The 21,515-nt window shown below is 57.0% G+C and overlaps 1 protein-coding gene across 4 annotated transcripts in view; it reads left to right on the top strand.

Moving 5' to 3' along the window:
- The window catches only part of PTPRU (protein tyrosine phosphatase receptor type U), a 70,852-nt gene that overhangs the window by 22,272 nt on the left and 27,065 nt on the right, over positions 1-21,515 (top strand). For 2 of the 4 annotated variants that reach the window (XM_055798450.1, XM_055798451.1), the window contains exons 3-16: positions 3,089-3,360; positions 3,448-3,529; positions 4,189-4,304; positions 4,526-4,700; positions 5,321-5,614; positions 8,364-8,672; positions 12,433-12,542; positions 12,946-13,147; positions 14,006-14,108; positions 14,251-14,524; positions 16,238-16,274; positions 16,783-16,921; positions 19,127-19,156; positions 20,712-20,869. In XM_055798450.1, the coding sequence (XP_055654425.1) occupies positions 3,089-3,360; positions 3,448-3,529; positions 4,189-4,304; positions 4,526-4,700; positions 5,321-5,614; positions 8,364-8,672; positions 12,433-12,542; positions 12,946-13,147; positions 14,006-14,108; positions 14,251-14,524; positions 16,238-16,274; positions 16,783-16,921; positions 19,127-19,156; positions 20,712-20,869 (2,301 nt within the window). The remainder of the gene's footprint in view (positions 1-3,088; positions 3,361-3,447; positions 3,530-4,188; positions 4,305-4,525; positions 4,701-5,320; positions 5,615-8,363; positions 8,673-12,432; positions 12,543-12,945; positions 13,148-14,005; positions 14,109-14,250; positions 14,525-16,237; positions 16,275-16,782; positions 16,922-19,126; positions 19,157-20,711; positions 20,870-21,515) is intronic. The other 2 variants (XM_055798453.1, XM_055798454.1) reach the window with 1 other exon arrangement.

Raw genomic sequence — 21,515 nt, 5'->3', positions numbered from 1 at the left:
GCTAAATTATGTTGTGGGGGACGTGACACAGAGGGGCTGACTTATTGTGTGCCGTGACAAAGCGGGGGTGACAGCTCGCCTGGACCAGCATCTTGATTCAAACTGACCTTAAACTGAGGATCAGAGGAAGGATTTAACAAGCAAAGGACGGTATTGATGTATGCCCGAATCCTGTCCTTTGGTTTGAAGTCTGAACTGGGGGATGCCCCGGGGCTGTTTGAGGCTCCCGTTTCGTGGGAGGTTCAGAAATTATTTTCCCCGGCATATTTGGAGCAGATTTTTGCTGTGTAATGCCGACATATGGATAGGGTTCAAAAATAACCCTTGCTGTGCTGATGAACTGTGATAGTGCATCAACCCCCCAGCTGTTGGGAGTGGTCCTGCCTGTCCCCCACCTACGGCTCTGGGATGTGGCAGGGCTGAGGTGCCCCCTTCTCTCCATCCCCATCTCCGGCTTTGTGGGCAGGAGTTAAGCTAAGCTTGAAAAGCTGGAACTTGGCAATTTGCACAGCTCTTGCTGCAGCTCTGCCCTTGCCCTGACTGGGAAGCTGCTGGATCCTGCTGGAAGCTGAGCGCCTGGTGGGGTGGGGGCTCGTGGGGAGATCCTGGCAGCAGTGGTGGATTAATAGGGAGTAAGTGGAAGGGGTCTGGGGGACCCCCAAGTCCTTGCTGCATCTCCCCAGGAGGGGCTGTGTAGCCCCCTTGCCCCCTGGGTGCCTGGGCAGCAGTCAGCCGCATCGAGAGAGCAGGGGGAGCAGGTTGGTGACCTGCGGGGGGACTGCATTTGGGGGTGACAGGTGGCAGTCACCCCCTTGTCACCATCTTGGCAGCTGCTGCCTCTTTGAGCTCTCTGTGCCCCTGTGCTGCTGGTGGAAGCAGCCAGGTGGGCTGTGCTGCCATTTTATTGAGCTGCATTAAAAAAAAAAAAAACACAACCAAAACAGAAAAACAAACCAAAACCAAAAAAACTCCCTGAAAACCAAAAACAGCCCCTGCAGAAAAAAACCCCAGGGGCTGCCGAGGGCATTGGTGAGCTGCCTGCCCCAGGACCTTGTCCATGCCAGGGGATGCTTCCATGCAGGGTGCAGCACCTCACCCCAGGGGCAAGAACCACTGCTGCTCCTGCATTAAAAAAAATAAATAATCCCAACTTTGAAGCTGGGACCAGTGATTTACAAGGGAGGAGGACAAATATAATTAGCACAAAAGCGAATGGTGGGAGCCTGGGTTGTTTTTTTTTTTTTTGTTGCAGTAGCACTGGGAAGAAAATAAAGAGGGGAAAACCCTGCCAGCTGAGTGATGCACGGATGGATTGCCACCCGTTCATGTCTGTGGTCCCAGATGACCTCAATGGATGTTCTCAGTCTTTTAAAATAACTTGTCAGTGGCTTAATTTTAGTCTTGATCTCTTTATTTTGGTCCTCTGGCTTTTTGCTTTTAAAGGGAGGGGAGGAAGAAGGGTCTGGGTGTGTTAGTGAGGGCCTGGCAGATGGAGCAGGTGGAGGTGGCTTTTGGGAGATGTCCCCTGGCACGGGGTGGGTCGGAAGTCGCTTCCCACAACACCGTCATCCGTACCAAATGGAGCTGATCTTGTTGGTGCAGAAATAATTTTGCTGGGGGAAACAAGAGGGGAAAAAAACCACCCCAGCCAGAAGAGCTGTGGACAGAGTGCCTTTCCCTCTGTTGCTGAAATGTGGCTGTGCTTGGCTCTGAGAAAATAAATCGTTATCATTTTATTTCACCCTGAGTATCTGCCCAGAGGAGCTGGGGGTGCCAAGCGCACACATGGATCAGCAACACAGGGAAAATTTTGCTTTTTTGGTAATTTCTCTGCCCTGCTCTGGCTCCCATCCCTGAGGGATGCACTGGAAGGTGTGGTGCGGTACCTGGTACCATGTCTCCCCAGGTGATGCTGTGAGCCCCTGGGGGTTTTGGGGTCTCCCCAGGCATTTCTGAAGTCCTACTAGGTGCAGCTTACAGACACTGGGGGAGATGGATGGGTGTCCCCTACGATCCCCTGCTGCCTTCATTAGGCTTTTCTCCATGCCGCTCACTGGGAGGAAAGCTTGTGAATTCGTTTAAATTAACTGGTGGTGAAAGCTATTAATAATTAAGCACCTACTGTCAGGAAAACAATGGCAGACTTGAATAAATGGCCCAGCTTTGTTACTTACAGCTTCTGCCATTATTAAAATTGAAGGGATATTAATAATCCCCTCACCTTTGGTGATGGGGAGGGTTTGGCAGGGCAGCTTCTCATCCACCCTGTGTCCTGGCCCCACGGCCACGTCGGATGGCTCTGGGAGCTGCCACGAATTGCTGGGGCTCCTGCATCCCCCTCCTGCCTCTGGACTGCCTGGGATGGAGGGTGTGGGGCAGGGAAGGCTGCTGCCTTTAGGATCCCCTTTTCGATTTTCATCCTGCCTGCCCCATAAGTACGGCCTTAGAGTTGCACTGGGGCACACACCGGGACTCCTGGTTTTGCTGCTGGTGATTTTGGGTGATGGGAGGTGGAGTACCAGTGGTGGCTGGGGCCAGCATCCCGGAGAGCTGGGGTGCTGCTGCTGGTTAAGCCGATGAGCGCTTTTCCCCCGGTGAGTGCCTGCCGAGCACAGTTTAAACTCGGCGACAACTGTGTGGTAAATGATACGAGGCGATGGGAATGGAAATTAAATGGCTGGGGCCCGGCTGGGGAGGGGAGTATTGACGCAGCCGAAGCTGTGAGCATTAAAGCAAAGCAGGCGGAGGGTCTCTGGTGGTATCAAAGCGGTTACCGACCTCGGCGTCCTGGGGGGGGGCAGCTTATCCTGGAGGCAGTGGGTCTGATCCTTCCCTCCTCCTCCAGCGCCCAGGTCCTGTTTCAGTGTCCTGGTGCTGCCCAAAGAGGCATTGGATGCTGACTCCGTCCCAGGTCCCTTGCTCCTGTCCTGCGTGTCCCATACCCAGTGGGACCCAAGCATCATTGCCGAGCCGTGAATATTTTTGCAGACCCACATCCTCCGCCTTCTCCATCACTGCTGGTGGAGCTGAGGAAATGTGTGACAGGGGGATCGCTCCACGCTTTCCTCCCTTCTCCCTCCCGCTGCAGGCTCCTACCTGATGGTGAACTCCTCGCAGCACGCCCCAGGCCAGAAAGCTCACCTGCTCTTCCAGGCACTGAGTGAGAATGACACCCACTGCCTCCAGTTCAGCTACTTCATGTACAGCCGGGACGGCCACAGCCCTGGCACCCTCAGCGCCTACGTCCGGGTGACGGGGGGCCCGGTGGGCAGTGCTGTCTGGAATGCCTCGGGCTCCCACGGCCGCCAGTGGCACCAGGCAGAGTTGGCCGTCAGCTTGTTCTGGCCCAGCGAGTACCAGGTGAGCCCCAGAAGAACCCCCTCCCCCCCTTGCATGAATGATGTGGACCCCCCTGGCAATGGGTGACCCCTCTGTTTGGTGCCGCAGGTCCTCTTCGAGGCGATGGTCTCCAGCGAGCGCAGGGGTTATCTTGGCTTGGATGACATTTTGCTCTTGAATTATCCATGCTGTGAGTGCCAGGGGACGGGACGTGAGGGTGGGGGGTGGGCTGGGCAGCAGTGTTTGGAGCTGGTGCCCACTGGGATGGTCCTGGGGAGAGCTGATGGGCTAATGCTGGGGTGCAGCCTGGTGGCACCTGGGTGTCCTGTTGTCACCAAGGCTGGTGGAGCTCCTTCTCCCGAGTTCCTCCAGGGCTCCTTTTTTCATCCCCATCGCTACCACCTCCAACATTGCTTCAGTTTTTTGATGCGACCTTGGAGAAGCGTGGACTGAATATGTGGCCTGAGTGTCCCCATCAGAAAGGGAAAGGGCCACCTGGACTGGTGGTGGGGATCTGGAATCCCAGGCTGTCCGAGCACGTTGGCTGTTGGGGTTCACCCCCTATTTCTTCCAGGCTGGGGTAGGAAACCTGCCCTCCTCCATCAGCCCTCTCTGGCACCAGCACTGCAGGGTGCTGGAGGGGGGAGGGCTGCATCCCTCCCTGGGACACTTGTACGAGGACAGGAGCGAATTCCTGACTCCGACCTGGGCTGTGAGGATGGGGATCAAGCCCGTCCAGAGCTCAGCTCCAGCCCTGGAGTCTTGGGTGGGTTTTTGGGCTGTGATGGGATTTTTGCAGCAGTGTTCCTGCTCAGAGCTCGGCCACTTACCTCTTGCATCCCTTGGCAGCCAAAGCGCCTCATTTCTCCCGCCTGGGCGATGTGGAGGTCAACGCGGGGCAGAATGCCACCTTCCAGTGCGTGGCCGCTGGCAAGGCAGCTGAGGCCGAGCGGTTCCTCATGCAGGTGAGCAGCAGCGGGGCTGAAACCAGCATCTCCACTGTCAAGCCCACGCATCACTTCTGCAGCGCCTTTGTGCCTGCCCTTTGGGAGAAAGCCCTGCTGGGCAGCGAGGGGGAGGGCAGCCCCCCCACCTTTTAAGCAGCTATCATTTGGGGATGTGTTTGGTGGCTCCGGATGTCACGCTGTGCCTCCTGGTGACGTCTGTGTCTCTCCCCGTGGGGTAGAGGCAGAGCGGCGAGGTGGTCCCGGCCGCCTCCGTGAAGCACATCAGCCATCGACGCTTCCTGGCCACCTTCCAGCTGGACGAGGTGTCCAAGGAGGAGCAGGACCTCTACCGCTGCATTACCCAGTCCAGCCGTGGCTCTGGTGTCTCCAACTTTGCTGAGCTCATCGTGAAAGGTGGGTGACTTGCTGCTGCCCGCCAGGTCCCTGGGTTGCGGACGGGCTATTTCTGCTGCGCTGCTTGCAGAGGAAGAGGAAGGTGGGACACTTGGGTGGTGGGATTGCAGTTTCTCGTTGTGAATAAGTTGCTACATGCAGATGGTTCGCCATAAAAGCAGGAAACTACCTTTCCCGGTGGACTTAGATCATTTATTTTTGATTGCGGTAGGTGGGAGTTAATTAATTATGGTGAAATTGTGCAGCGCCACGCTGGGCAGTGTATCTTAGAAAAATAATTAAGGTTTGATCAGATGAAACCCTATGGCAGCTCTTAAAGCTTTACTGAAAGCAACGGAGGGCACGTGCGCAGGCTGCAGTTCAAAGGCGGGATGGTGCCCTCCCACACTTCAGCGTTGATCCCTGTGTCCTTGGGGCAGGGGATCTGTGCTGGTTGTGTGCCCTGCAGCACAAAGGTGGTGGGTTTGCTTGGGAAGAGATGTGACCGTGTTGGCTGTACCTAGTAAAAACCAAAATAAAGTTGTGGTACCTGTGGTTGTGCCAGAGTTGGCCTTGGGGATGCTGCAGAGCTTCTGCTGGAAGGGGATGCTCCACCTACCCCTTCTCTGGCTCTCTTCCAGAGCCCCCTACACCCATCGCACCCCCCCAGCTGCTCCGGGCTGGCTCCACTTACCTCATCATTCAGCTCAACACCAACTCTATCATCGGCGATGGCCCCATCGTGCGCAAGGAGATCGAGTACCGCATGACCTCGGGGCCCTGGTCGGAGGTCCACGCTGTCAACATGCAGACCTACAAGCTCTGGCACCTGGATCCAGACACGGAGTACGAGATCAGCGTCCTGCTCACCCGGCCCGGCGAGGGGGGCACTGGCAAACCGGGTCCGCCCCTCATCAGCCGCACCAAGTGCGCAGGTGGGTCCCACAGTGCATCCCTGCCACCCCAGGTGGCCTTGGCAAGGTCCCCTGCCACCCTGAGCCCCAGGCAGGGAGCATGGCTGGCGCTGGTTGGGTGCCGAGGGTGTTTGCCAGTGCGGAGCATCACTGCTCCAACAGATACACCTCTAACTGATTTCTTGGTGGCTGTATGCAGCATCTGGGGAGGGACGGCTAATTAAACCCACGTTATGATCAGGGGCAGGCGGGTAGCAGGGTGCACGGTCGAGGCTGGATCCTGAACGAGGCAGGCTGTGCAGAGGGGCTGAATATCGGTCCAGCCTGAAAATGCCCTGAGGGACGGTGGGTTTTTGCTGATCAGTCATTAGTACCCAGGTATGACCTCGGCACAGGAAGGGCCAGCAGCGGGATGCGCAGGGCTAGCAGTGCTGCGGCTGCTTTCCATCCCTGGAGCCGGACAGATGCTGGCAGAGGTGGTGGCTGCTGCTCGGCGGGGGCTGTGGGCTCGGGGCTGGATCCAGCTCAGGGCATTCCCAAATTTCAGGCTGCCCTGAGGATGAGCCCTTTGGCTGCCTCTGGGGAGGTTCCCGTCTTGTTCCCTCTTTGGAGGAACTGTAGATCATTCCCCGGTGCCTGGTTTGGAGTAGTCTGTGGCTCTGAAAAATATTTCTTCTAAAACTGTTAACCCTGTGCCACACTGGAGGGGTGGTAGCTTTGGCTGCAGGGGTCGGCTGCCTTCCCCCACACAGCCATGCCCCGGGGGTAATTCAGGGCAATCCCATCCCTGCTGAAGCCCCCTCAGGGTGTCCCTGGGGAAGGTGGGAGCTGGGGTTTGTCTCTACCAAAATGGAGCAACACAGCCCACAAGTGCAGCCCTGCTGTCGGTCTGGGGGGTGAGGGGGTGAGGACCTCTCCAGTGCTGTGGGGCTGCAGGGGAGGCTGACCCTGCATCCCTACGGGGGGAGACATGGGTTGGGGGATGCTTCCCCTCCCTGGCTGCTGGGCTGGGGGTGGCGTTTCAGATGTTCCATGGCAACCGCCTTCCCGGCACTGGCATTCAGCTGCTGGTAACAGAGCGAAGTCGAAGGCAGAGGGAGGAGGTGTGGTGGAGGCACAGGGCTGTTGTGCCGTGTTCACCCCGAGACCCAGCACTGCTGCGATGCTGGGCTGGGACCCTGCACAACACCCCAACACCCAGCCCTACACAAGTGCAGGTGATGCTGCTGAGCTGGGAGCATTGCCCTGCAGGCGGGGACCGGTGGGCACATCCTGCACGTGGAGGGAGCGGAGCAGGACACGGCTGCAGCCCCAGGGCTGTGGGGCACCCCCGGCAGCTTGGGCTGTGGGGAGCCCCACGAGCAGGGTCGGCTTCGGAGACGGGTGGGCGAGAGGAGAGCGGCTGGTGCCAGTGCAGGGGGGGAGGGGGAGATGCAAACAGGCATTGCCATGAGGGGCTGGCGGCGGCTTTGCATCTCAGATCAGTTTTCAGAGGTGCTGCGAGAAAGCCCAGGATTCCTGTTGCCTTGAAGCCAGTGACAGGCGCCGTGTGATGCCCTCAGTGCCCTGTGATTAGTATCCTATAGCTACCTCATTCAGGCTTCCCCAGCTCTTCCCACGTACCATCACGATGTGTTTTTCTCCCTGGCTTCCCAAGCGTCGTGGCGGGTTTGAGATTCCTGATGCAGCCACACACTGCCGGCCATCATCAGCCCTGGATGCCGTACTGCCAGCCGCCCCCCCCCCCCCCCCCAGCATTTAAATACACTGGGATAAAAGGGAGAGGGGAAGGTTGAAGCCTGGCACCACTCAGCACTGCCAGGGAGAGGTTGGGGGCCTCCAGACCCCTCGGGGAGAGGAAGGAGGAGGTGTCTCTGTGCCCTTGGCCACCCAGTGGGAGTGACGTGGGTGGGCATGGGGGCTGAGGTTTGGTGTTTTTCAGTAGAGCTGGACGTGGCAATGGGCGTAGGGCTGGGCTGCCCACAGCATGGGGCTGCGTGCCTTCTGCTGTGCTTGCCCCCTGACAAAATCAGCTGGCGTTTTGAGGGGTCCCACAAGGGCACTGGGATCTGTGGGAGCATCTGCTGGGGTTGCAAAAGCCTCTTGTAACCTCGAGCTGCCCCAGCTCCTCCACTGCACAAACCTCAGGGGAATTCCCTGGGGGATCAGCTCTGGGACAGGATGGACAGAGAGCCTCCTTCCCTCTCGGTGTCCTTCCCACCACCCTGGGATGGTGAGAAGAGCTTGCTGCTGCTAACGCAAACCACCTGTGTGCGTGGGCTGCTGGCAAAAGCTCAGCTCATTAAATCCGACTTCTCCTGTTCACACCAATTAGAGCTAATTAGACTTCTTCCCAGTGATGGCACTCAATCTCTGTCCTTTCGAGCGTCTGACATGGGCTCAATGAAAATGCGAGGGCTCCCACCATGCAGGCGTGTTTATCTGGTTATTTGGGGCCTTGTGGATGCTCCTGGTGCTGGTCGAGGGAGCGGGGCTGGTACCCGGCCTCACCTCTGTAGGGGACGATGAGCCAACAGGGGCTGCTGTCCCTGTGGTGTTGGTGGCTTTGAGACCCAGTGATGGCCCCAGCCCTGTCTGCAGGGCAGCGTCATCCTGTGCTGGGGCTGGTCCCAGTTTTGGTGTCAGGGTTGCTCTCTGCACTTGCCTGTCTTGTTCCTACACTGTAAAAGGGCTTTTCCTGATAATACATATAAACCCATGAGATGTTTTGCTTTATCACTCATCTCTCCCCATCTCTCCTCCCCCCCAGAGCCCATGCGGGCCCCCAAAGGCCTGGCTTTCTCCGAAATCCAGTCCAGGCAGCTGACCTTGCAGTGGGAGCCGCTGGGCTACAACCTGACCCGCTGTCACACCTACACCGTCTTGCTCTGCTACCGCTATTTTGTGGGCACCGGCCACAACCAAACCTTCCAGGAGTGCATGAAGATGGAGCGTAACACCAACCGCTACACCATCAAAAACCTGCTGCCCTACAAGAACATCCATGTCAAGCTCATCCTCTCCAACCCTGAGGGACGCAAGGAGGGCAAGGAGGTGATATTCCAGACGGATGAGGATGGTGAGTCTGCTCAGGGAGGTGCATCATCCCCAGAAATGGGACTCTGGCTGGTGAGCTGCGGGGTGTTCCCTGTGGCATGGTGCTCATCTGTGGCTCTCGGCCAGGGGCATGATGCAATTATCTCCTGCGGCCATCATGCTAATGGAGAGGGGAAAAGGCGGTTGCAGCCCCAGGGCTGTGCAAGGGGAGGCAAGAGAAGGGGGCAGCGATGGTGGCTGGGGAAGGGACATGCTGAGAGTGGCTTGCAGGGATGAGGGAACTGGATGGGGACATCAGCGCAGAAACGCTGCCCTCGTCCTTTGAGCGCAGCGTTTGAGCCATGCCCGGTCCAGCAGAGAGGGTGGGGGTTGGTTGATGCCCTGCTTCTCCCAGCACGAGTCATCCTGGCTCATCCCTTAACGTGGAACCAAAGCCTAGCAGTGATCATAATAACAATTAAAGTAACTAATGCTTTGCACTTAGGGAACACCTTTTATCCGCTTGGTTGTTGATAACTTCGGCACTGCTACATTCCTTTGGGAGTGCTGTTAACCGGAGCTGGGTGCAGCTTTGCTCGGCTACCCCAGTGCTCTTCCCCGGTTAGGTTTGCTCCCCAGTGGGGTTGGGTTGTGCGAACGAGCTCTGTGGACGAGCGCACATTGATAAGGGGTGTCCGGCTCCTGTTATTTGCCAGCTGCATCGCTCCTGAACAGCTGAGCTGTTTCTCTTCTGTCCTGGCTGTGCCCTGGGGTTGGATCCCTGCTGCCAGCACCTGAGCGGGGCTGATGTCCTCACTGGAGGCTCCAGCGCTGAGCCAAGACCCCTGGGTTTGGCATCTCTTGCTCCTGCCCAGCCCTTCCCTGAGGATGTGCTGGGGCTGGGGCCACCAGAAAGGTCTCCCAGGTCTGTGCTTACCCTGCACTGCGGTCCCTGGCTCTCTGTCCGCGGAGTGCTTGGGTCATTTTGGGCTACGGAGATCTGGTGGACGTGTTTGGGGGTACAGGGCAGAGCTGGCTCCATGTCTCTGGTGCCACCCATCAGTGACAGGCCACATCCAGAGCTGGCATCTCCTGCTAATGACTCCTCTTGCTCATCACATCCTCTTCACTGCCCCATCAGCATCTCTGTGTGCTGTGATGACCCAGATGCCTTCAGGGACAGCTAGGCAGCCCCGAAAAGCTGATGGCTGGTCCTGCAGCTGGTGGGCTCCAGGAGTCTCGTCCTGCTTCATGGAGGGCAGCAGTGGTTGGGGCTCGCGTGGAGTGCAAGAGCCACTGTGCACTGGCGTGGGTGCTGGGTGCCAAGTGTGGCTGGAGCATCCCTGGCTTCAACGTGTTCCCGGCGCTTACTGTTCAGCAAAAACATAATTAATCTCCAAAGCACTTCTTAGCATCAACAATCAGAAGTTAAGGTGGAAGAACTGGTAACTGCAAAGGATCTGGCCAGCTCCAGATCCCCTGGATGACCCCTGAGGAGAAGCCTGCCGTGAAACTCCCCTGCATGGGACTCGCCTTGATTTGGGACCCACCGAAACGTGCAGCTTTTGTGTGCGTGTTACTCATCGTTCCCATTTCCCAGGCTGGAAAACAAAGCCTGCAGAGCGGGAGCAGAGCCGGGAGGGTCTCTGGGTCCTGTTTTTATCTTGAAAGCCTAAATTTGGCACCTTTCTCTGCGCTTCAGCACTTCCTATATCCCCAGCCCTGAGTGTGCCCGACTGGGGGCACCCAGCTTCACGCTCCTGACGGTTTATTTTCCGGCTATAATTGTTTCAGCTGTTCTCACTGTGTTGTGACTGCTCCAGCTGTTTTCTTATTGAATATTAATACAGGAGCTCCAGATGTCTTTTTGCTGTACTGTAATCACTCCAGCTGCTTTCCCCTATGCCGTGATTAACTGGGGCTTGTGGCTTCCCCCTTGGATTGAACCTGGGGCCGTGTATGCGTTTGGTCTCTGGTGAGGTTGATTGATGGATGTCTGCCTATGGATATATTGCAGATATTGCACACAGGCTTGGCCCAGCATCTGCCTGCCTGCCTGCCTGGGAGGGTGATGAGGATTCAGGCATCTAGAACCGGGTGATGAACAGCCACCCATGCAATTAAGTCAAGCTGGTGAAGGCTCATTAATAATAGGACCCTTGATTTATGGTTTTTTTTTGGCACAAGGTCAGCTTCAGTTGCAGCATCCATTGCGGCTTGTCTCAGAGGGGGGGCCTGGTGTGGGCTGCAAAGATGCACACCCCCATCCCAAGGGATAAACCCTGGTTTGGGGCTGGAAAACGTATTTCTGGGGCAATGATAACTGGGCCAAATCAAGGGTGTTTCTCACAGCGTCCTCCTTGGACCCTGGGCTGAGTCCTGCTGGCTCCTGGGTGTGTGGGCGTGACACTGAGAGAAGAGGGTGGGCATCTATAAGTTGCCCAGCTGGTGTATAGGTGCCCCATATAGATCCAGGGAAGGTCGGTGACCCACGGCGGGAGATTTTGGTTTCGGTCTGCGTGAAACGATGAGACTCAACCCCAGGTGTGTGGAAATACCTGTGCAGCATGTCGGTACCATGGGGAGGTGTGTGTGGGGAGCCAGTTCTCTCCCTTGCAGGCAGGGTGCATGCAACGCAAGTCAGAATAAATACGTACAAATACATACATACGCGTATATGGATGGCAGAGGGGTATATGTACACCTGGGAGCCTTTGCGTGCCTCTGCTGGTCTCAACCTGGTGCATGCAGAAGCGCATGGTGCCTGTGTGCATGTACACATATATAGTGCCTATACATTTTTTTAAATACATATAGATATATAAAATATCTATATAGGTGCACACTTCCTGCTCTAAAGGTTTCCGTAATTCTCTGTGAATTTAATAAGTGCCTTGTGTACACGTGTAGGACATGGCGCCTCTGATTAAATTAACTTGTAAATCAAGTGGAAATTGTGTATTTGCACAGTGGGAAGCATGCGGAAGGCGATCCCTCTCTCTTGGCCCTGTAATTAGATCTGAACAAAAGCTGCAAAAAAGAAAAATAGAGGGGAAAAGCTGATGTCCCTCTGCAGTGAGAGGGTGTGTGTTTTGGCTCCTCGAGCCTGCAGCGGAGGATGCTGCTGGTGAATCGTGGTCTTGGGGGAGGCAATGGCTCGGCAGTGTTCCTTGCTGACCCCCTCGGGTCAGGAAAGCCATGGTAGAGAAGCAAATATTGATCCCAGTGCTGTCGATCGCGGTTATTATTTGTGGTTATTGGTGGTGGTGGTGTTAATTAGGGGGGAAGTGCTGGGGCATGTCAAGCCTGTCTGCAGATGAGGAGGTTATCGCTCACTGCGGGGAGTGCCGGCAATGTCTCCTGATGATGCTGGCGGCTCTGGGGGAGGGGTTGGATTGTATGAGAAGAGGGAGTTTCTTTTTTCTTTCCTCACACTGGCAAACTTAGGCGAGCTCTGCTGGTGATGCTGAGGCAGGGTGCTTGCTGCTCTGCTGTTGGAAACTGAGCGCGGTACCAGAAATGGTACCTGCGGGGCTTGTGCTGTGGCATGGGGACCTACCCCCAGCAGCGAAGTGTCACCGGTGGGCCTGGGAGTGCAGCGGGAGCGTCATTGCCTGGGAGAGCATCTCCCTGGGGAGCCACCGCTGTCTGGTGGGTGCTGGAGCTGGGTGACGTGGCAGAGGGGATGTGGTGGCTCAGCAGTGGGGCAGAGCTGCTGCAGCCGTCTGGAGGGGTTTCCCGGAGGATTTCTTCTTCCAGCTGTTTTTTTGCCACATCCGAGCACATCCCCTTTCCTTCCCCAGTGCCTGGCGGCATTGCCTCGGAGTCCCTCACCTTCACCCCGCTGGAGGACATGATATTCCTGAAGTGGGAGGAACCGGTGGAGCCCAATGGCCTCATCACGCAGTACGAGGTATGCCCTGGCTGCGGTACCCGCGGGGACGTGGGAGGGTCCTGTTGGAGGGATGCAGTGGGGAGGATCTGGGGCAACTTCTGGCTCTCGGTTGTGGGGGTTAAAGGTGGCTGCAGCATTTGCTGCCCCCAAGCCCTTTGTTTGGAGCACGGACCCACGCTGCATGGTCCATCTCACAGGTCTTGTCCCTGCTGCGGACCCTGCTTTCAGGGTCACCGGTGTTACCCAGCAGCAGCTTTTCTGATGAACCTCTGCTTTTGATGTATCCTAAAAAGCCTCTGGCTTCCAGGCTGTCCCCATGCCCATCCCCTCCTCTGAATCCATCCCTTTAACCCTTTCTCCACCTGGATCTGAGGTCTCTCCTCTCCTGAGGCCGCTGGTAATGCTCTCCCTGTCCTTGCAGATCAGCTACCAGAGCATCGAGTCCTCCGACCCGGCAGTCAACGTGCCTGGCCCGCGGCGCACCGTCTCCAAACTACGCAACGAGACCTACCACGTCTTCTCCAACCTCCACCCCGGCACCACCTACCTCTTCTCGGTCCGAGCCCGCACCGGCAAGGGCTTTGGCCAGACAGCACTCACCGAGATCACCACCAACATCTCCGGTATGTTCCCCCAGGCTCTGCACCTGGTGCTGGGGCTTCTCCTCTGCCCAGGTGTCCAATGGCAGTGCTGACCCTCCGGTGTGTTCCCATGGATTTTGGTGACTGGATGCTGCTATCAAAGGATGCTCTTGGTGGTGGCAGCTGTGCCGGGAGCCCCCTGGCAGCCCCCCAGACCCATCAGCTGAGCTGCTTATGGGGCTCTGGCTGGGGAGTCCAGCCAGCCCAGTGCACTGGTGCTGTCTGAGCTATCGGTGTACAAGCAAGGGATTAATTGGGGTTTGTTAATAAGCCTTGCAGTACTTGGGGCCGTTTGCTCACGTCCGTGGCGTCGCTATTAACTGCAGCAAATGGGCTGAGATGAGCACTAATGGGTGCACCGAAACTGCAAAGCAGTGTCAGCCAGACCCCAGTGGCGGCTGGTGGCTTGGGGACACAGGGGGGTCCCCCACCTTGGTCTGGGGGTGCTGCTGGGCTGGCTTGGGTCTGTTTCTGCTCTGGGGTGGGACGTTCATGCTGTGCTGGCGATTCAGAGTGGTGCTGTCTAGGGGTGCATCTGAAGGTGGGAGCATTCGGGTCCTGCTGAGGTTGGATCCTGCTCCAGTCTCCTCCAGTCTGTCAGACTGGTGTTGGTAGCCCCCCTCAGCGCACGCCCATGGGTCCTTTCCCAACTATAACACTTGTTCAAGACCTGGAGGGGTTTTCTTTATTTGGAATAATTCACATTACATCATTTGGTGATGCCATGCTGTGGGCAAGGCTGCTTGTGCCTCAGTTTCCCCACTGAGCAGAGGGAAGCCCCAGGTGCATCCCTGGGGACCAGGACTCCCCCCTGCCCACTCTCCCCTGCTCCTTTTGCAGCTCCCACCTTTGACTATGGGGACATGCCGTCGCCGCTGAGTGAGTCGGAGAGCACCATCACGGTGCTGCTGCGTCCGGCACAGGGCAGAGGGGCTCCCATCAGGTAGGCTGGGGCTGCACGAGGGTGAGACACCCCCCCCCCCCCCCCCAAACGGGGTGGTACGGCATGGATGGTGGGGTTGAGCACCAAGGAAAGGGCAGGATCATCCTTTTCCTGAAGCTAACGTGTGCCTGGCCCTCGCCAGCACCTACCAGGTCATTGTAGAAGAAGACCGGCCCAAGAAGCTGAAGCGGGAGCTGGGTGGGCAGGAGTGCTTCCCGGTGCCGCTCACCTTCGACGACGCTGTGTCCCGTGGCTCCGTACACTACTTTGGGGCTGAGCTGCCTGCCAGCAGCCTCACCGAAGCCAAACCCTTCACTGTGGGGGACAACCAGACCTACAGCGGCTACTGGAACCCGCCGCTGGAGCCCAAGAAAGCCTATCTCATCTACTTCCAAGCCATGAGCAACCTCAAAGGGGTGAGTAGCTGTGGGACCCCACTATCCAGCAGCGTGTCTGAGGTCCCAGTTGGACCAGGCAGGAGCCCAGCTGGGGTCTGGGGGGGAGTCAAAGAAAACGAGGCTTGTCCCTCTCTGGTCTCACCCTGGGGTCCTGCCCTGGGGAAGCTGCTGCTCCGGGCCACCCTCGTGGCACATGGGGGTCATGGATGGGTGTCCCCCTTCCTCCCGGCACCCTGGGCTGTGCCCGTCCCCTTCCCAGTGCCGATGCTGGGGGTGGAGGAGCCCAACCTCTGCTACCTGCTGCGGTATCAGCTGAGACCCCAGCCAGCGCCGGTGCTGGGGAGACCACATTCCAGGAGCTAATCCTGGGGTGAAGGACCATTTGGGCAGCAAGAGCTGTGTGCACATTGCTGGGACCCTCTGCTGACACAGCGGCTGCTGCAGGGAGCTCCTGGGAAGCTGCTGAATTCCGGGGCTGCCCTCTCCCTGCCTGCTGCTGCTGGTTCTCTCAGCGAAGCTGTAACAGCCCTGCTCTGGCAGCAGCCCGTCCATCCCCCCAGGCTGGTGTCCTCCAAGTCACCGGTGGGACCACTGGGAACCCCTGGGGACCTTTCCCAGCTTCACCTGCTCCAGCAGCTCCCATTGCACCCGGGGGAGGATGAGCTGTGAAGCAAAGCAGCAGGACTGCGGCAGCATCCTCATCCTGCACGGCTCCACCTTGCTGGAAAAGTGCTGGTTTTTGAATCCTTTCCTCTGCTCCGGGATCATTCACACCTCACTGGGTTGTAATTAGAGCCGAGACGGACAGGGACCATCTCTGCTCTGCCTCGCTCGGGCATTGCTGGATAATAACTGGTAGCTGACACTGTTTTATAGCCTTCCTGCTGGGAGGCAATGGATTTGTCCCGGCTGCTGTCAGATGTCATGAAAAAACTAGATCCCAGCTTGGGTTTTTCATGGGTTTTGTGCCAGATGGAGCAAGAAGCAGGAGAAGCAAGAGCTGGTGACCTTGGGGAGAGGGGCTGGAGCTGGCCCTGCCCTGGGCACGCTGCGCGGGCAGGTCTTGATCCGAGGGTGGATGGAGCAGCGTTGCCAGCACTGATATCCTGAGGGGCTGGAGGATGCTCAGGGAAGAAGGCAGTCCTGCCAAAATGGTGCTTTTTATTTTGTAACAGAAGTTGGATGCATGGAAAGATGGAATATCTTAGCTGAAGCCATCCCAAAAAATGCAAATGTGGAAACCGTTGGAGACCTGAGCTGGAAGCCCTCATGGCAACCTTGGCAGCATGTGCAGAGCACTGGAGCTGGGGCTTGAAAACTTTGATTCGTGAAAAACAGCCCTGTAAAGCTCTGAATCATGACCTGGGAGTTTTAGCTGCAGTTGGTGACGTGCTGCTGACATGCGGCTCAGCTGGATCTGCTGGGTCCCTCCTTCGATGATCTTGAGCTTTACTGTCCCCTCTGTGCCAGGAGCGATGGCCTCGACTAGACCTGGGGATGCTGGTGTACGGGATGCTGAGGACGCCGTTCAGCAGCATCTCTTGCTCTGTGTTCTCAGGAGTTCCTTTGGCTCAGCAGTGGGTGCCGCAGCACAAATAACCTGCAGACTCCCTCAGTTTGGGTGTCAAAGCACCAATGGACCAGCCTTGTGTCCGCCCAGCCTCACTCCGAGTGGGGAGCGGAGTCGCCAGGGTGCTTACCCGACACTGATCCTCCTTTTTTCCTCCATAGGAAACCAGACTGAACTGTGTCCGGATTGCTCGCAAAGGTGAGCCCTCCCTTTCCCAGCTGGTGGGATCCCGCCGAGGCTGCGGACCCGATCCTGTGGCTGCTCTGGCAGTCGGGGCCGTGCCGGTGGGTGCCGTTACCAGTGCTGGCGGTGGTCGGGGTGCGCATGGTGGTTTATTACAGCCCTATCCTGCACTCGTTTTGCACTTTCTTTAGTGTCTGGGTTTTTTCCCTTGGTTGAGTTTTTCCTCCTAATGCCGTTATTGTGGCTGGATGCTGAATCCAGGGATGGACAAGCTTATGTTGGGCGTGATGGAAAGTGGCACAAAGGGACGGTCTCATCCCACAGGAACTGAGAGAGGGACTTGCCAATGGTCATGGTGTGGCACTGCAGAGCCCCATAATGTCTCGGTGGAATAAAATATATTCAAGGAGCAATGTGCATCCCACCGGACAAATCCCAGTGTTTTCCTGTCTGATGTTGCCACCCCCTCTCCCCCCACAGAGCTGAGCATTGACCCCTCCTATCTGTCCTTGTCCCCTGGCAGCTGCCTGCAAAGAGAGCAAGCGTCCCCTGGAGGTGTCGCAGCACTCGGAGGAGATGGGCCTGATCCTGGGGATCTGTGCTGGAGGGCTCATCGTTCTGATTATCCTCCTGGGAGCCATCATCGTCATCATTCGGAAAGGGTAAGGCAACCTGGTGTCGTGGCTGGTGCCACCATCCATGCCTTCCTCCCAGCTCAGCCTTTCTCCGCTATCCCAGCACTAACTGGGAGTTATTGGTGGTGATACCGCTGCGCTGGTCAGACTCCAAACCCTCCCTTGAGCTGTGCCTCCATGTGCTTGTGCATCCTGCTGGGCATGGTGCCCTCCTTGCTCTGTGACATGAGACATGTCAGGAGGCACTGGGGATGCTGGGGCCTGAGGAGCAAAGTTCTGGGGACATCCCTTTGCCCTCGGGGCTCTGGAGCTCTGTTCCACTGGCCCTCTCCCCTGTATTTTTCAATCTTTTGCTTCTTTCTCTGCTGCTTCTCGATTTTGTGCTGCTCTGTCAGTTCTGCATTGATGGAAATGCTTCTGCTCTGGCCGTGCTGGTGCCCTGCCATGGGGGGTGTTGGGGATGGGGCTGCACACGGTTCCCATGCATCGGGCTGGCATTCCTGGGGGCAGGGAGGAGGGGAAGGCATTTTCACCATCACCCTTCTGCTGAGCACCCAGCACCTCCCAGCGCTGGGGGACAGAGCCCTGGGGGTGCTCGCTTCTGGGGTGATGGCTGGAAAAAGAATTTCCATCCATGGCTCTTACCTGGAAAGTGGTGCAGTGTGTCTTGCTGAAATACTGGGGCAGACTCTGGCTCTCATCTTGGGCTCTAGTTCGTTGAGAGCGTTGGGAGGAGCAGCATCCCCCCTTCCTCTGGGGCTGGGCAGGGGGCTGCCGGGGGCTGGGTGCCCTGGTGTGCGGGTGCTCAAACCATCCCAGCTTCTCCTGGGCTTGTTTTAATGGGGAGCCACTGAGCTTCCAGTGAAACATGAGCAATCCCTTGCTGAGAGCCTCCACCTGGCTCTAAATGAGTCGTTAAGATTTGGGTGCGTGCTGGAGGGGAGGTTTTCCCAGGGCTGATGGTTCCTGGGGACCCCCAAACTGCTCTCCCACCCCCTTGGGGGTCCCCATGCTCCCCATGCTGGCTGGGGAGCTGAGCGCGGCTGCCGTGGCGGTGGGCTTTCACTTGGGAAGGGAGGAGGGCGAGGGCTTTTGGGGACACTCAGCCCCGGGAGTGCTGGGGATGTGGCCGCTGCGTTTTGCTTGGGTGCAGCGCTCTGGAAAGCAGCTTCTGACGGTGCGGGGCTGGAGGCAGCGCCGAGCTGGAGGGCTCTCGAAGCAGGGGAGAAAGGGCAGCAATTAAATGCCTTCCCCGTGCAGGGATGATGGGAGGAAAGTACGTTAACAGCCAGGGGGGAGAGAAAAATAGCAGGGCACAACCTCAGCCCCTGTAAATCTGCAAAGCTCTTTATGGCTTCGTTCACCCTGAAAGGATTCTTGCTGATTTATGCCAGCTGGAGAAGCAAGGCTGTGGCATCCCTGCACGCTGCAAGGGGTGCAGGACTGGCCCGTGGCTCCCTGCCTGCTGCTGCTCTGGGCAGATGCCTGTGCGTATGGCATCAGATCTGTCCCTGACAGAGCAAGTGGCGGCGGTGCCGATGTATTTTTGATGTATTTTTGGGAGTGACGCTGTGGGTAGGAAGCCATGAGTGCGGCTGCTGCATTCCCATTGCCAGTGCTGCAGGGCAGGAGGAGGAGGAGGAGGAGCAGCTTTGCTTCAGCATCCCGGGGTGAACCTGTTGAAGGACAAACCAGAACCACAAATCAGACCCGGTGGTGAGGGCCCTGAATTTGGGGCTGTTGGAAAGTGGGACAAGCTTATAAGTCTTCTCCAGAGCGTTTTGCTGGAAAAACACCGATGTGGTGGAAGGGCTATGCACCCCTGGAATACGCTTGCCCCTAATAAATAGTGCACTGGAAGCATGATGTCCTGACCCTGCTTCTCCCCCTGGGGCTGCCCGGCCCCTAGCTGGCTCCCTGGGGATACCCTATATTTTGGATACGTTTGCTGTTCAGCCTTAAAACTTGTGGAATAACCCCTTGGACAACGGTACTATGGACACCCCACTGCTGGTGCGGGGCCTGAGGTCACCCTGAGAGCCGGTGCTTGGGCCCTGCTGCCGGGATGCCGGCTCCTGCCCGGAGTAGATACGGATGCAAAAGGGGAGCCGGGTTTCTTTACGGTGCATTTAATTTTATGGCAGCCGAGTTGCCCTGTAACCCCCCTTCCCTATGCTGGAGAAAAGCTGCTTATGCAATTTCTGCTGTTCTCTTTGTTTGCATGCTTGCCAGGAGGAACTACTATTCTTATTCCTATTACCCGTAAGTAATTGTCATTCTTTTTCTCCTTCACCCTTCCTCTCGGCCGCCCCCCTTGCCCTGCTGCTCCAACAAGTCCTTTTCTCTGCTGAGTACATTTTAAAGGCCTCTTTGGCTCGGGGAAAATAATGCTGCTGAGCTCGTTAGACTAAAGACAGCATAAAGGGAAAGGGTCAGTGACTCTGGCTTGAATTCTGGATTTTGGCAGCATCCCAGCCCCTCCAAGATCTGACATGGGCTTGGGTCCCCTGTTCGTCCTTCCCCTGGTTTAATCCCTGCTCTGGGTTTTGGGAGCCTGATGGTGCCTCTCAAAAACACTCAGTTGGGTTTTTTTTGCCTGAATGTCTTGGATTTGTGGTGTGAGGTTTGGTTCTAGCGAGAGCTCCTGGGCTTTCCCAGCATCTTCATTAGGTGCCTAACAGGGACCTTGCGTGGGGGGGAAAAAGCCTCCCTGGTGGGTGCTGAGCACATGTGCAGTTAGCCTGTCCCTTGGGATGGATTTGGCCCCCAGGCATGGTTTTAGATTCATAGAATTACATATTATTGTGATTTGTGGTGGGCATTATCTGTTCATGCAGGCTTTGAAAAAAAGAAGATGGTCCCAAATGAAAATTCATAGAATCACAGAGGGCTTTGGGTTGGGAGGGACCTTTACAGGCCACCTAGTCCCAGCCCCCTGCAGTGAGCAGGGGCAACTTCAACTGGATCAGGATGTTCACAGCCCCGTCCAGCCTGACCTTGAACGTTTCCAGGGGATGGGGCATCTACCACCTCTCTGGGCAACCTGTGCCACCATTACACCACCCTCATCATAAAAAAAATTTCTTCCTTCTGTCTGGTCTGAATCTTCCCTCTTTTAGTTTCAAACCATTACCCTTTGTCCTGTTGCTACAGGCGCTATTAAAGAGTCCATCCCCGTCGTTCTCCTACAACCCTCCTTTACCTACCGTAAGGCAGCAGTAGGGTCTCCCCGGTGCCTTCCCTTCTCCAGGCTGAACAACCCCAGCTCCCTCAGCCTGTCCCCGCAGGAGCAGCATTCCAGCCCTCTCCCCGTTCGTGTGGGTCCCCCTGGACCCGCTCCGGCAGTTCCCCATCTGCCCTCTGCTTCTTGCGCTCACACCGTGCAGCGCAGCGATGTGCCTGGCGCGTTGGATGACCAGCGAGGTGGTGCGGAGCGAGGGGTGGGTGATGCCTGGGGAAATGGGGCTGGGGGAGAGCTGGGGCAGACCTGTGCGGGGCCAGGCAGCCGGGGAGAGCCTTTGCTGGCACAAGGAGCGCTCCCGGCTGTGCCAGCCGCTGGGTGTTTTGGGGAGGGGATGGGAGGGCACGTTGAGGATGAGCAGCTGGACTTGCTGCAGCCAGTGAGAGCTGACCCATGTGTGTGACCAGCTTGGGGCACCAGAAGAGCAAAGCATGCTGATAGCTGATGGAAATAATCCATCCTGCTCCCTGAAATAATCTGAGCCCTGTAGCTTTGGGGGGGCATCTTACAGCACCGCTGGGTCAGCCCTACTTACCTGCGCTTCTTCCCCCTCCTCCCCTTTGCATCCCCCTGTAGAAAACCCGTCAACATGACCAAAGCGACCATTAACTACCGCCACGAGAAGACGCACATGATGAGTGCCATCGACAGGAGCTTCACCGACCAGAGCACGCTGCAGGAGGACGAGCGCCTGGGGCTCTCCTTCATGGACACCCACAACTACGGCAACCGAGGTGAGGACAGGGACCTGTGGTGTCCCCCTGCCCACATCCAGCTGCAGCGAGGGTCCTCGGTGATCCCTAAATATCCCCAAAATAGCTGAAACATTTATCCGAGGCTCAGTAGCAGGTATTGAATCTGATATGTGTGGGATGTTGCAGGCTTTTCCCTGCTCTGCATAAAACCTCCAAGGACATTGATCTCATTGGTGTCTGTAGGAGCTTTTGTTATCATCCAGGCTTTGCTGAAGGAAATTGAGCTGGGGCTCGGTCTCTGCATCTCAGCCTCTTGAAGCAGAGAGCTGAGCTGCCGGCTGGGAGGGTTGAGGCCATTTGTGGGCTCAAACGCTGGCTGCAGCCCCCCGGAGCTGGGTGAACCCCAACTCTTCGCTTATGCCGAGGCTGAAAGCTTTGCACCAGCCTTCACCCCGCACACCTGACGTGGCTCTGCTCCGCGGTGTTCTGCACAGTCCTGGCCTTTGAAGGGTTAAAAGAGCCACAGTGTTCGCATCAGAGGGAGACTGATAATTTAACACCCACTGGAGTATGCATCTCTGTGCTGATTTAGTTGTAAAATAACTCGTTGGATGCCCCAGTTTCAACCATATGCTAATAACATCTGTTACAGTAACTTCAAGATGCTGCTTACACACGGCTCTTC

This window comes from Falco peregrinus, chromosome 3 (assembly GCF_023634155.1).
Source record: "Falco peregrinus isolate bFalPer1 chromosome 3, bFalPer1.pri, whole genome shotgun sequence".
NCBI lineage: Eukaryota > Metazoa > Chordata > Aves > Falconiformes > Falconidae > Falco > Falco peregrinus.
This window is presented reverse-complemented; position numbering and strand designations above follow the sequence as displayed.